This window comes from Thermothelomyces thermophilus, chromosome 1 (assembly GCF_000226095.1).
Source record: "Thermothelomyces thermophilus ATCC 42464 chromosome 1, complete sequence".
NCBI lineage: Eukaryota > Fungi > Ascomycota > Sordariomycetes > Sordariales > Chaetomiaceae > Thermothelomyces > Thermothelomyces thermophilus.
Window position 1 is genome coordinate 7,286,842 of NC_016472.1, and position 14,119 is coordinate 7,300,960.

At 53.8% G+C, this 14,119-nt stretch overlaps 3 protein-coding genes across 3 annotated transcripts; all 3 read right to left on the reverse strand.

Annotated features, from left to right (window-relative positions):
- Positions 1 to 2,745: 2,745 nt before the first annotated feature.
- Positions 2,746 to 4,077, reverse strand: MYCTH_2297948 (uncharacterized protein). Its single transcript, XM_003660046.1, has 3 exons — positions 3,925 to 4,077; positions 3,347 to 3,769; positions 2,746 to 3,186 (listed from the first exon to the last, which is right to left on the reverse strand). The coding sequence occupies exons 1-3, from the start codon at positions 3,936 to 3,938 to the stop codon at positions 2,835 to 2,837; spliced, it is 789 nt and encodes a 262-aa protein (XP_003660094.1). The 5' UTR covers positions 3,939 to 4,077; the 3' UTR covers positions 2,746 to 2,834.
- A 496-nt stretch (positions 4,078 to 4,573) lies between these two features.
- On the reverse strand, positions 4,574 to 6,737 carry MYCTH_2297950 (uncharacterized protein). The gene has a single exon (XM_003660047.1). It carries the CDS (start codon positions 6,437 to 6,439, stop codon positions 4,781 to 4,783), a length of 1,659 nt encoding a protein of 552 aa, XP_003660095.1. The 5' UTR covers positions 6,440 to 6,737; the 3' UTR covers positions 4,574 to 4,780.
- A 451-nt stretch (positions 6,738 to 7,188) lies between these two features.
- Positions 7,189 to 11,119, reverse strand: MYCTH_113450 (glycoside hydrolase family 18 protein). Its single transcript, XM_003660048.1, has 2 exons — positions 9,970 to 11,119; positions 7,189 to 9,872 (listed from the first exon to the last, which is right to left on the reverse strand). The coding sequence occupies exons 1-2, from the start codon at positions 10,529 to 10,531 to the stop codon at positions 7,672 to 7,674; spliced, it is 2,763 nt and encodes a 920-aa protein (XP_003660096.1). The 5' UTR covers positions 10,532 to 11,119; the 3' UTR covers positions 7,189 to 7,671.
- Between the last annotated feature and the right edge of the window lie 3,000 nt (positions 11,120 to 14,119).

A 14,119-nucleotide genomic window follows, 5' to 3' on the forward strand; every position in this document is an offset into this window, starting at 1 on the left:
CGGGGAAGGTCATGGGATGGAATTATTGTACGGATACTGTATTCCGTACATGGGGACGGATTGTCGGTGGATTGAGGGTCTCGGCGGTTGGGATCGCCGCAACCTAGCATGCCACGCACCCGGGACTCGCTTCCTGGCGTGGCCTCGATGCTTGAAGCCAAAATGTTACCTGGAACCCAACCATGGGACTTCTCTCTGACGAGATCTCAGGGCTCAAGACCCAGAGTGTTGGGACTCGGATTTTGAAAGTCTCGGTTGTGTTCGAAAAGAAGGGACCCAATGAGATTCACGGCCAGCGCCAAGCCTTGCTCTTTCCCTGCGTTTCGACCCACACGGGTAATCTGTAGTGTTGTATGTAATCCGTACTCTCCAACCTCAATCCACCAACCAGAAGTTTCCTAACATTCAAAAACATGCGGCTAGCAATATGAATCGACACTCAAACAAAAAGAGGTGGAAAGAAAGAAACCCGGCATGTGTAGATCTTCCAGTGCGGCTACATACTTGCCAAGTCCTCGAGAGCCCAAGCTCGCCGCCGGGAGTCGAATGCATTTCGGCCTGAATGATGGGACGATCGTCACTTGTTCAGGGCATGGGGCGGTCTGCAATGCAGAGAGCATCGAATCGCAAGACTTCGAACATACACTACCCGACCGCCCTCCCCCACGATCTTGAAGCTTGCTCGTGGGGACTTTCCTATCTAGTGTACTCCGCACGTACACTACTAGCTCAGAAGCAACCAAATCGTCCCCACCCCATCGACATCTGACTGCAAGGAACACCAAACGTGCATAAGGGCTTCCTGCACATCTACAAGCGATAGCTTCATCGGCCTGTTTCTCATGATTAATGTGCTTAGGGCCGCTCTTGTACGAGGTTCACCCCGGCTATACGCTGCCGCAGTCATCTCTCAGCTCCCGACTTAACGCAGTTCAGGTGGGATCGAATGAGATTAAAGAAACAAAGGGAGGGGGGAATAAGCAAACTCTCGAGCGTCGTCGCACCAGGGGCGGGAACCCATAATACCCAAGCACCTGGAAAGGCGAGGGTCCAGGAGTGGCAAAGGGCGCCCAAAGCCTCGCCAGCCACCGAACCCAGTCTCTCGGATTCGCTCGTGCGACTCGACCGGAGTATGGATTAGACTGGGGCAATTCAGGGCTGGACATCTTAAGCTTGCTCTCAACCAGGCGGCGTGGCCGAGCAATCCTTGAACAGAAAACAAAAGGCACGCCATTCTGCGAGCCCAGGTAGGCGACGAGCAATCGAAGAAGCACATACTGTACCTCTCCATGGTATAAGCCCATCCGGGAGCAGACTAAATGCCACAGAGCCTCCTCCGTCGAGAAACTTACAACCCTGTGTCCTTGGTCTGCAGTCGCACAGGGACACCTCCAACCTACCATCGGGATCGTCCAAGAGTGGCTCGATGCCATATACCCACCCCGCACTACCGGGATCCGGGTGTAACCCAATTCCACCAGGCGGCAACTCAAATCCAGCTCTCTAGGTGTGTGTTCCTGCCTATGACAAACCGGACTGCCCATTATGTCTCTTAAAGCTTACCAAACGTCGCTACACCGATTACCCAATCGAAACGTTTGTGCAGCCCCAGGTCACTTCCTGCAAATGAAACCTCTCGCCGGCCGGCCCTGGGAAACAGCATAATGAAGGCGGTCCTTCGGAATATCTGGGGAACTAAAACAAGACACACCATACGTGACCCGCCAGCCCGCAGCATACTACGTGCCGCATGTATGCACATACACAGTCTCATCTCATGGAGTGTGACCCGGGAAAAACTTCCATTCCCTTGTCCATTTCCTTGTCCTTTCACTTCCCTACCTCTTTCGTCTACCGCCAATTTGCCGCCTTTCAACCCCCTCCCCCCGCTTCTTTCTTCCTCCCCCGCCGCGGTCCGGCCCCCTCGTCTGTTCATTTACATGCATGAGGGATCTAGAAAAGCGGGGGGGGGGGGGGGGTTGGGGATGGAGCGTCCGGATCTAGTCCTCATACAACGTAGCATCTCAAATCCCTTACTTTTACGCATCCCAGGACGCCGAGGAAAGGAGGACCGGAATGAATGAAGGAGGGAGCCCATGAATGCTCTCTCAGCCGAGTTCGCTATTGCAACGATTGCTCTACAGATCATGTAGAAGTAGTTTTTGCTTTTACCTCACCATGTATGTATGGGACGGAAAGTACTCTTGGTTCGAACACCGAGAGATGCAGCCAACGAATCTCAGCCTGATTGTCTCACTCATCGCACCGCTCCATAGCACGAACAAGCTATAGGGGTTGTTATGATTCGCTCCCTCTTGAGAAAGAGGCAGCGGCAGTAGAGTCTTCCTGGAAAATTGTAATTGGTTATAAGTATCGTTTGCAGGGCATGGACTAGTTTTTTTTTCTTCGGGCGTATCGACCGAGGATAGCGCTCCAATGCGCGTTGTGAGATTCTCGCCGCTTCGAAGGGATGCGGTTGGAGCGGCAAGAATGAGAAAAGAGAATGCCTGGCAACTCCACGAATGAGCGTTTTTTTGGGGAGGCTGTGCGAAAAACAGAAGAGACTGGTCGCGCGATGAAAGAAACGTAGGATATTCGGAAAAAAAAAAAAAAACAAAGTCATGAGATACAAACGCACAAGCATACGCAAGAGTCATGTCCCATCATGCAGAAGGGCAGTCCAGTTTACGGGCCGATTCCAGACCCGGGTATACCGGTCAGCAAGAGGGTCGCTTGCCAAACCTAAACTACTAAAGTGACATCCGGTACTCCATCCAGCATGCTTTTGTAAGACCAGCAACCTCATGCCCTGCCCATTCCCGTAGTTATCCCCTTTAGTGGCCAGCAAGGGCCTGCGCCCGTCTCCGGTCGCGCTCCTCAGCAATGGTAAGCTTGACACCCTTGCCCTTGGGAAGGGAAACCCAGGGCTTATCGGTGCCAATGACGAAGACGTTGCTCTCACGCGTGGTGAAAGTGTTGTCAATGGCGTCCTTGAGGTGGACAATGCCGAAGCCACCATCGTGACGCTCACGGTGGGTGATGACACCGACACGACCCATGTTGCGACCACCGGTGATCATGGCAATGGCGCCAGTGTCGAACTTGATGAAGTCGGTGATCTTGCCAGTCTCAAGGTCAATCTTGACGGTGTCGTTGACCTTGATAAGGGGATCGGGGTAGCGGATGCTGCCGAGCTATCGTTAGCACACCATGGTAGGACGTTGACATACCAACCGTATAAGGTCCCCTGCTTTGATCGCTCAGCTCCCCGCAAAGAGAGCAGAGGGGGAGCCGAGCGATCCACCAAAGCTTGGTCCAACGGCTGACAGATGTCGGAAGAACTCACGTTCTCGCATCATGCGTAACCAAGAATGGCACACCACCACGGCCGAGCTGGACGCGCTTGACCTTGCCAAGCTTGTACTTGGCCTCCTCCTCCTGGATGCGGTGAACGGTGAAGCGGCCCTTGGTGTCGTAGATGAGGCGGAAGTTCTCGCCCGTCTTCTCGATGGTGATGACGTCCATGAAGCCGGCCGGGTAGGTGATGTCGGTGCGGACCTTGCCGTCGACCTTAACCAGGCGCTGCATCATGATGGCCTTGGTCTCGCGGTAGTTGAGCGCATACTTGAGGCGGTTGCGGACGAAGACGATCAGAGGCATGCAGTCGCGGAGCTTGTGCGGACCAGGCGACGGGCGAGGGGCGTAGGCACCCGACAGCTTGTCGAGAAGCCAGTGCGACGGCGCGCTGAGGCGCTTCTGGTGCTTCTTACTATTTTCCGTTGGTTAGCACCGTCAATTCCGAGAAGCGCAATCAGGTCGACAGTCCCAGATGTGAGAGGTCCGCGAAGAACGGGATTTCGAGCTCTCAATCCAGGAAAGCGATCTAGCAATGGGTTTCTGAAGATCTCGGGTCCAAGCACTTACGGTCCTCTGCCCATCTTGGCTGTTGTTGTCGATGTGCTGGTCGGATGGGAAAGTGAAAGGGATGCCGCGAAGTGGGAGCGAAGGTAAATCGACCAGAAAATTGATTTTGTGCCCCCCAGCCCTAGCGAGTTTAGTGGGGCTTGGAAGGCGGTGAGAAGTGTGGACAAGCAAAATCTCGTTTCGCTTGGCTCGAGACTGATATTGAGGGACAAACCGTGTTTCAGGGTTAGGGTTATACATGATAGGATGTGCCCCGCAAACATCTGCAGCCTCTGCGGGGGTTTCAGTGTTACTAAGCAACTCAAATGGGCCGTGGATGCCATGGATCGACTTCTATTAGCTGTTCAAGAGGAAGCAGGCCGCCAGAGAAACCTGGACTAGGCATTAAGCTACTCTGAAAGAACGGGAAACTTCCTACACCCCCTTGAGAAGTGTTTCTCATTTGTGCTCAGAGATTGCTCCCTTATCTAACTTGTAAGTTCCAAGAACCCCTCACCCAAAACGCCAGTGCTGTTTCCGGTCGACGTGGCTTGCGGCGACGATGCAAGTATAAAAAAAGCCGTAAACGCCTCGGCAAGAAGAAGAAAAATCATAAACAGTTCAAGAGAACGAGAATGTCAAAAAGCCAACCCAGAGTGTGAATTGATAACCCGCGATAAACAAAGCATCACTGCGCAGTTCTTCCCTCCCAAAGGCAGCGGAAAAGTAGCTGAATCCCATTCGGTGGTCATGACGATTGAAAGATGGCCCAGTGGTCGAATCCAGAAAGAAAGAAAAAATAATAAAAAAAGGAAAAAAAGAAAGAAAACCTTTGACGAGGGACAAGAGCGCACTCGCAACCACCGGCGTTAGTGTCTTACCGGCCATTGCCGAGCCGACGTTCCGCGGCAGCAGCCTGGGGATCGTCAAGCAAGAGGTGGCTTAGGTCCATCTCTGGTGCGCTTCCGAGAGAAGAGCCGCCGTGGGGCTCGGTCATGTCGAAGAGATCGGCTAGAGCGGGCAGAGACTCGGTTGATTCGTGGGCGGCCGGGGTGGTGGTCCGTCGCAGTCGCACGTCTTCTCGCGACCCTGATCGGTTCAGCGGGGGGTCCAGAGAGGGGAGAACGGCAGCGGTCCGCGAGCTGTCCGACGCCAGATTGACCGACGGCTCAAGGATGTTGGCTTTGCCGCGGGGAGCTTCCCTGTTGGCAAAGTTGGCCTTTTCGATGCTCGCGTATATCTCGGGGTACTTGTTCCGAACCCGGTCACGCAAGTCTGTCGGCTGCCGGCTAGAAAGATTATATTTGGGGTCCCGTTGAATCCTCGTCCACGACGGGCCGTATTGGTTCAATCCGTCCAAGATCTCTTCGTCGTCCTGCTTGGTAAAAGGCCGGCGTTTCCGGCGATGCGACTTCTCAAACGGGCCGTGAATGCCCAACTCGGCCAGGTCCTCCAACCTCTTGCGGTGTGCACGGGGCTTCCTCTTCTTAGGCGCCGCGTCAGGATCCGGAGCGTTGGCCGGTGAGGCACCATCATTGTCACCACCCGTATCCCCGGTCGGCTGAAGAATGTCCTCCAGCTGGATACCTAACTTGTGCCTAGCCGCTCCTTCTGCTGCTGCTGCTGCTGTCGCCGCCGGCGGCGGAGCGGACTCTCCGTTGGCTGCCGGTGGCTCGTCGTCCGCACTTCGCCGTAGCTCCTCGGGGCAGCACGTCCTGAAACGATCTTTCAGGTCGCCGGCGGTCCGGCCGTTGAAGTGGAACTCGGGGTCCTCGAGGATTGTCGTCCATCTGCCCACTCCATGGCGACTCACCCCCAGCAAGAGATTATTGGTCTCTTCCTCCGTCCACTTTCTTCTCGGCTTCATGGGACGCCTCTTTGGCTTCGGGGGGTTGGTTGGCTCTCCCTCGGCAGTCGGGAATAGGACCGGGCGGTCCTCATGCGCGGCGTTGCCTACCTCCTTCCATGCCCCCAGGGTGAAATTCTCATTGTCGTCGAAGGACGCCGACGTGATGGGTGGGAAGACGGCGGCATCAGGCGGGGGTTCGTGGAGACCGGCGATGATTGGGGGCACCACCTGCTGGGCAGATTTCTGCTTCTTGGGCAGCTTCGGTAGCTGGACGAAGTCCTCCTTGGCGGTAAGCGCCCTATGTCGTTTCTTAGTCGAGGAGGCGTCTTCGGGGCTTGCCGGCACATCGTCGACAAGCTTTCGCAGCGGAATGGCGAAGGGTGACGGCTCGGGCTCCTGGAGCAGGAGTTGGAGGGGTCTGATGGAGGCAGTGTGCAGACCAAAGGTGTCGTCCTGTCTAGCATTTGGCTTGACGTGGTCGGCATCGTCGCCAGCACTGGGCGGGGCAACCTGAGTCGACGCTGGCCTCTCGGTCCTGTGGCTGCCGGGGAAGTCGGAGCCGAGGGGGGGAAGGGAAATCGGCTGGCTCGGAGCGGCGCCGGAGGGGATGGGATGTATCGGTGGAAGGTCAGGGCTCTTCGGCTTGTTGAGGAGGTTTGTGAGCCATGGCTCGATGGTGGCCATCATGCAGCAATTGCTGGGGAGAGGGGAGCATTGGGAACTGGTTGGGGCGCCGCCCCGGAGCACAAGAAGGTCGTCGTGGGCGGGGAAGCCGAGATGCGGAACGCCGTGGAGGAAAACAGGCCGGAAAATCGGGTTGCAGGGCTCTAATGTAAACTACTACTCGAACAATAATAAGCGTCCTTGGTTGGCTGCCGGATTTCCGTCCAAAGGCGAAAAGACAGGCAGCTGACATTCGGCGGCGCGGGGCCCCTTCTCCGGCTTTCGGTCCTTTCGGGTTACTCGCTTGGCCTGGTGGTGGTGCAAGAGTGAATTCGAGGGACCAGGATTGACAATCAAGGGCGTTCTGGACCGCGAAGGTCAGCAGGGTGTTCTGGTACTGAAAGCCCGGGGATACCGGAGTGAATCACTGGTCGAGCATGATTGGTCACTTTGAATGTCTTTTAAAACCGCGAAAGCCTCATTGGCTGGCCCGGGCGTTAACTAGTGCGTACCGCAAGTACATCGTAATCCGTAACCATGAAGGACCCGGTATCTTACCTACTCTGTACAGTAGTTTAACTGGTAACCACCTTACCTTCAATGAAACCGGCGTTCACCCTTCGCAGGCTCTACGAAGAATGCCTCGCGGCGTAGGAAAAGGTACCGTACCTGAGTTATAAGGTAGATCCTGTGCACAGCACTCTTTTCTCCGACCATGTTACGATGCCAACCTGGAACCTAAGTGGAAACAGGTCGGAAGGGACGTAACTTTTCATATTACACAGTAGTATTGTATTGCGCATATATCTTACAAACGGAGCAGGAAAGTACTACCAAGTAATCCGTACATAACGTAATAAGGAAGGTTCGCAAAGTGATCAGGTACGGAGTACTCGCGTGTCCATAACCAAGGAGGAGGAGGAGGAACTCTTGCATCACGCATCCATTAACCACGACAAAACGTCAAGCAACCATCTCATTCAACGCACTGACATTGTAATGCAACATGTAGGGGGCATCCAGAAAACCCACGGAAAACGACGATTAGCCGTGTGCCCGGATTCACTCTCCATCATCTGCACTGCATGGGTTATTTGTAATAATCATACCAAAATAATAGTTCCAGCTACCCACACAGACCGAGCCGGCAGCAGAACTATCTACAAGAAGAAGTCTGCAAAGTAGACAGAAAAAGAAAGGATAAGATGATAGCTCGATCGACCGAGCCCACCTGCGCAAAATCTCGCCATGGACCCTTAAATAGCGAGGACGAGAACGACAGCCAGAACAGCCGGCACACCAAGCGTGACGGTGTTGCGGCCGGCACCCGCAAACACGGGGATGGTCGTCGTCGACGGCGGGGGCGGGGAGCCCGACTTGGTGGGGAGGCCGGCCGACGGGGACCATGACGACGACGACGACGACGACGACGACGACGACGAGGGGTTAGCCGCTGCGCCCGTGGCCTCTGGCTTGGGCACCGTCAGGGTAGTGAAGCGTGTTGTGGTAACCCGCGTGGTCGATGTCGAGTCCGTGTCCTCGCCCTCCCTGCCGGTAGGCAGGGGAGGAGGTTTGGCACCACTGCCCGACTCGACCGGCGCCGGAGGCGAGGAGGCCGAGGTTGACGGGCCAGTCCCCTCGGTGATGGGGCATACGGTCGTGCTGATGGCGATCGTCTCGGTCGTGACCTGGCCGATCTTGCCGGGGCAGTCGGTCACGGTAACCGGGCAGCTAGTGATGGTGTAGGTGGTGGTCGAGTAGATGGTAGACGTTGTCCAGCCCTCGGAGGCGGTGCTGCTTGCAGTGGCGCTAATGTCCGAGGCCGACGATCCGGTGATGGTGGCCCCAGGCGATGTGGCGGTCTGGGTAGCGGACACAACAGCAGAGGTGCTAGTCTCATCATCCTCGGTCGAGGTGCTGGTAGTCTCCTCGCCGCTGGTATAAGTGGATCCCGGGGTGGATGTGACGGTGGCAGTCTCGGTGGTAGTCTCGGTGGCCGACTGGGTGGCAGACCCAGTAAAGGTCGCGGTAGTTGACGTGCTGGTCTCCTCATCTGGGCACGAGTCATCGACGTCGGTCGAGGTACTTGTAGCCGCACCGCTGGACGTTGTCAAAGTGACTCCAGATGCCGAGGTGATGGTGGAGGAATCCCCAGCTGTCTTACTGGGAGCTTGACTCTCGGTCGAACTAGTCTCCGTAACCAAAGTCAAGCTAACCTCAGTTGACGTCGAGGTGGAGGGCGTGCTGAGGCTGCTTGAAATGCTAGTGCCTGTTGAGGAGCTGGTGCCACTCGAGCTGTTGATGCTGGTCGCGCTGGTCACGCTGGTCGAGCTAGTTGACGGGCTGAGACTAGTCGAGACTCTGGTCGAGCTAGCCGAGCCTTTAGTTGACCTAGCCGAGGTACGAGTCGAGCTGGTCGAGGTTATGATTGAGCTTGTCGAGGGCTTGGCTGAGCTGGTCGAGGTTCTAGTCGAACTAGTCGAGCTCTTAGTTGAGCCGGCCGAGGTTTTCGTTGAGCTAGCCGAGGGTTTGATTGAGCTTGTCAAGGTTCTGGTCGAGATAGTCGAGGTTCTGGTCGAGATAGTCGAGGTTCTGGTCGAGATAGTCGAGGTTCTGGTCGAGATAGTCGAGGTTCTGGTCGAGATGGTCGAGTTTTTCGTCGAGCTGGTCGACCTGCTGGTGCTAGAAGCCGTGCTAATACTAGCCTGGGTTTTGGTTCTTGTCAAACTGCTACTGCTAGCAGATGTGCTAGTGCTGGCTGAGGGGGAGAGGCTGGTCGAGCTGCTTGTAGGGGGTGGGACGCCGAACCTCACGCAGACCTGGTCGCCGATTTGGAGGTCACAGGTAATGCCCGGGTTGAACTTGTACAGGTCGTCCAGGGTAATGCCGTAGGAGCCGGCAATCTCGTAGCAAGTGTCACCGCTGACAACCGTGTGCCACCTGACGCAAACAGTGGCCGTCGCCGTCGGGGCCGGGGCAGTCGTGGTGTGGGACGGGGCACCGCAGGCAAAATCATGCAGCAAGTCGTAGAATGGGGTGCCGCCAAACTTCTGGCTACCATAGAAGGCATCCCAGACCATGACACCACCAAAGGCCGGCTTGTTCTTATGCTTGTTGATCAACTGAAGTGCAGATGCAGGGGCTAGGTAGCCAGAGCCGGCAGCGTCTGGAGAACCAGGCAGGCCGATGAAGATCTTTGCGTTCTTGCTGGGGGTCTTGGCGAGGTAGGCCGCCCAGTCGTCAAAGTTGTTATTGTCAACTCCGGCGCAGATGGGGTTGTTGTAGAACTGGACAAAGAGGGCATCGAATTGACAAGTGTCAATGATGGTCTTCATCTTGAAGAGATCCGCGTCCAGGGGGCACTCCGGGGCGGCGGTGATCAGATACTGCTTGGTCGTGTCCAGCTGGGTCAGGGCACGCAGCCTTCTGATCATGGCGACATAACCGCTTTGGTCCGCTAAGAGGAAAAAAAAAAAAGGGGGCGTCAACATCCTGCCCGGTCGGAATACTGAGAGCCACCTTCACTAAGCCACGAAGAAAGGGGGCCTACTTACTGAACTTGTGCTCGATATCAAAGTCAAAGCCATCAAAAACAAAGTGCTCTTCGCCCTCGTCGGCGTTGAAAAAGTCATCGAAAGGTCTCGGTTTGTCTCCCCAGCTCGCGGTGTACGGGCCGAAGGCGCCCCAGATGAAGTCGGCAAAATACTCTCCCTCGGGCGGGCTAGAGATGCTGTAGTCCGTCTTGGGCGGGTTCCATTCACCGCCGATGGAGAGGAGCACCTTCTTGCCCTTCTTCTGGCAATACCGAACATCGGCGGCGATCTGGCCGCACTTGCTGAGGAGGTTCGAGTCGACTCCCTTGGCGTCTTGGTACTTGGCGGCGTTCATGCAGTGGACGGAAAAGTCACTGCCCGGATACCTCAACGCGGAGGAGTCTTTCTCGGGAGACTTGTTGATGAAGCCGACTGTGACATACTCGAAGCTGGAGGCGTCACAAAAGGTGCTGAGTCTGTCTGAGGCCGAGCCCTTCTGTCCCCAGTAGACATTGACGGCAGGACTTGTTGCCATGGCTGGGGCCACGGCGAGGGCCACGACGACTAGAGTCCAGGAGAGCATTATGGACGAGACGTGATATTAACAATACAAGGTGAGTATGTGTTTGTTCGTCTGCACACACGGAAAACGAGTGAATGGCCGAGGATGGCCGGGCCGTAGTAAAGGAGCGACTGATGAGCTGCAACGGCAGAAGCACACAACGAAAGGACGCAAACAAGACGTTTGCAACGGCCGGGGAGAGCACGCCGTCTGGTGTTGAATTGAACAGGAACCAAGAGGGAGGCGGCGGGAAGAAGACGGCCCTAGGGAGGCAAAGGGAACGGCAGCCTTTCATAGGAGGAGGCCCAACTTAGCCAAGCCAGCTCAGAAGGGAAAAGGGCCACCCCTGGAGAGAAAAGGGGGGGGGGGGGAGGGAGAACGGCAACCCGCTTCCACGATGCGTCCGCTGTCGTTGACATCCGGGCTCGCTGTCCGCGAACAGGGGGGTGTCCCAGGAAATTATCACGCAGGTGCAAGCAATCCTCCCGCGGGCCCAGACCGTGAATTCCACGATGGGCCATCCGCCCGCTGGCGTGCTACCTAACGTTTGGGGGGTCGGTTGCCGTGCCATGTATGCTTTGAAGAGGTAGGTATCCCATCGTGATGGTCTTAATACCTTCAAGAGCGCACAAAAAAGTAGGAAGGGAAGAAAAAAAACATCTCAGTCCTACTACATGAGATCCTTCTTGCGGTACGGGAGCGTGATAGACCCTCAAACTGGTCGAGTTTCGTTCGTGCTCTACTAACAGCTCGCGAGAGCCAAGGAAGGCGCTGCTGCATTTTGCTTCCCAGAACGGGGTCTGCCTGCATGAATTTTCAGTGCCTGTTGGTTGCCACACACGGCATCTTCAAGCCGTAGAGCCGAGTGGGTGATGCCAGTTCTCCTCCCAAAGTAGAAGGAGCCCCTGCCAAGCCGATATTTCGCTCCAGTTGCACAAGTTCCCCGCGTCGTTGAGAACCAGCAGACATTCAGCGGCCATGCCCAGAGCAGGCGTTGCTAGTCTTCCCACGGCGCTTCTATCCGCTTGCTGCCTTGAGCTGACATGGGCACCCCCAATCAATGGCCGAGCCCGGGCTGACTCAAGCGGCGATGCTTTGCTCCCATTCGATCACACTCGAGCTTGGAGCACCCCGCCAACGCGTTTTAGCCAATTTTGAAGAATCCTGCCGCGTGCTGCTAGTCTTGTCCCTGTCTGGCTTGCGCAAGAACAACGGTCAGAAGGTTGATGCAGCACGGTTCTTCTCAATTCACGTTTCGTCTCGTTAAGCTGGATCGCGACATTTCCGTGTGTAGTGGGTTGGATGCACCGTTCGTGGCCGGCGATCTGGGTTTAGATGGCTTTGCCGCGGCGTTTTCGATCCCTTCCTCCTTGGGCAATGTGAGGCTCTGCGCCGATCAGCGACCGGCTTGCTCGGCTTGCTCGGCAAGCTTCTCCGTTCTCGCCCTACGGCAGGGGAAGGCCCTGCACATCTCCAGAACACGCACGATGCTAGCCCCGGCCTGTACTGGGCTGCCCTGTGAGAAATCACTTGATGAAATCCACAAACCTGGAATCATAGATCTTTGACACCTTCTCGTACTTTTTGCTGCCCGGTGGATGATTCCTTATATGTACCTTACGTACACTCTTTGGCAGGAACTCGTGTACGGAATTCAGTATACGGTAGTGCCTACTTTAAACGTCAAATCACCCGACTCGCCTAGGTACAGTACCTTGGTAGTACTCAGACCAGGCACATCGCCACTCAAACCAACCAACAATCTTCCTTGCCCCTCAATATTCTTGGTTAATTTGGCTCCCATTCAATAAATCACCTGTTACACCATCTTGGCGGCATCTTGAATGATGCTGTTGATCCGTTGTTAACACGGAGCCTTGCTTTGACCCGAGTTCTTTCTCATCTATGCGATGTTGTAAGTTCCCTCTGGTCTGGTCACACAGTGACAGAATCGCCGCGCTCACTCGATCCGAAATCTTTTTGAGCAAGACGGGAAGAGGCACTAACTAACAGCGATGCGTGACTCTGCTTGGGGACCATCGCTGAAGCGACAACCAGGGTTAGATAGTTTTAAACACGACGTCAAGGGTCAAATATAAGTTGACTGGATATTGTCGACCTCCAGGGGGATCATTGGTTGTGGAAGACGCGTCCAGGAAAATGCCAAACAGCACTGACGCACTGCTCGGACGGCACAAGTGCAATGCATAGCGCCGTAGTTACAGGTTTCGTAGACCCGTCGCCTAGAAAGTCACCCCTGGGCTTACGGTTGATGCTCGAGACAACTAGTGACAAGGAGATGAGGTGCTTTTTCGACCTGTGACGATTCTCGGCTGCTTGGAAACTGTATAGCTTTCTTTGGTCCGTGACGCAGGTACTCGATCCATGGCCGTATTATGCCTCATAGGTTGGGAACTGGTGTGCACTTGACTCCCCATACTGCGTAGAACCAACTTAATCTGGTGCGACCAGAAGGGCCTGTGATACGGACTATCGCCGTTAACGATTCCCGCAATGAAGTTAAGCAAAAACTCGGAATCAAAGTGCAGCCCGTCGTCCCTGCTTATCTAGATATTTGCTTCAATGGCTCGTAAGGGGTCGGTTAGGCATCGAGTTGGGAGCTCCCTTCTCCCTCTGCCGAACGCAGTGATAAGCTTCCGGGAGCGTTAAAAGCAGTGTCTGTAGTGGGTGGCTGTACGAAGGAAAGAGTGCCTTATTGAAACTATCTATAAAGGAGACAAAAGGAGTGGCATTTATAGACAAAGGGACTGGCCAATGCGTTAAATAGCCTTATCCAGCTATGGCAAACGTGTGGCTAATACGTTTAGAAGCTCTATAGCTTCTGACATACCCTTTAGTTAAATGTGGTAGTCATTTAACTATACTTTGTAGTAATATTATTCTTGGTATTATATCCTTTGTTGCTTTTACCTTGATAGCTCCTTTAGGGGGCTTGCCTTTTATATTTAGAAGTCTGAAAGAGTTAAGTATGGTAGAGCGATTCCTTTAAAGCTATAGATTAAATATAGTTATTATAACTATAATAGTAATAGTATTACTAGTTTTAATTATAGTAATAATAGGATAATACTTTCTATATTCGAATTAATAGATGACTTGTTAGGTATGCCTATTATAAATACTATGACTATTAGTAGGTTAACTCTTACTCTTGTAATACCTTGAAAGCGTAAGCGTATTAAAGCTTCTAAACTATAAGTGTTCCTATTGTCTTTATTCGATTAATTTTATATTAGTTTTATAGTTTTTTAGTACTTTGCTAGTTGCGTTAAGATCGTTCGAGCTAACTAAATATAGCGATATCGTAGCTAGTAAGCTTTGTAAGGTGCCCTATAAAATGTATATATAGTTGGCTCTAATAGGACGTTCTTTTGGCAAATATCGTAATTATTCTAGTACTAGCTCTTACTATTACTATTATACCTATAGTTCTTATAAGTATAAAAAAATATATATTAATTGCCTATATATCTAATAGCTCTTATAATATTTATATTAACTATAATAGTAGTCCTACTTCTTATATTAGGTTAGTAAAGGATTTAATAAAGGCTTTACTAGATAGAGCTAAGGCTTTTATAAATCCCT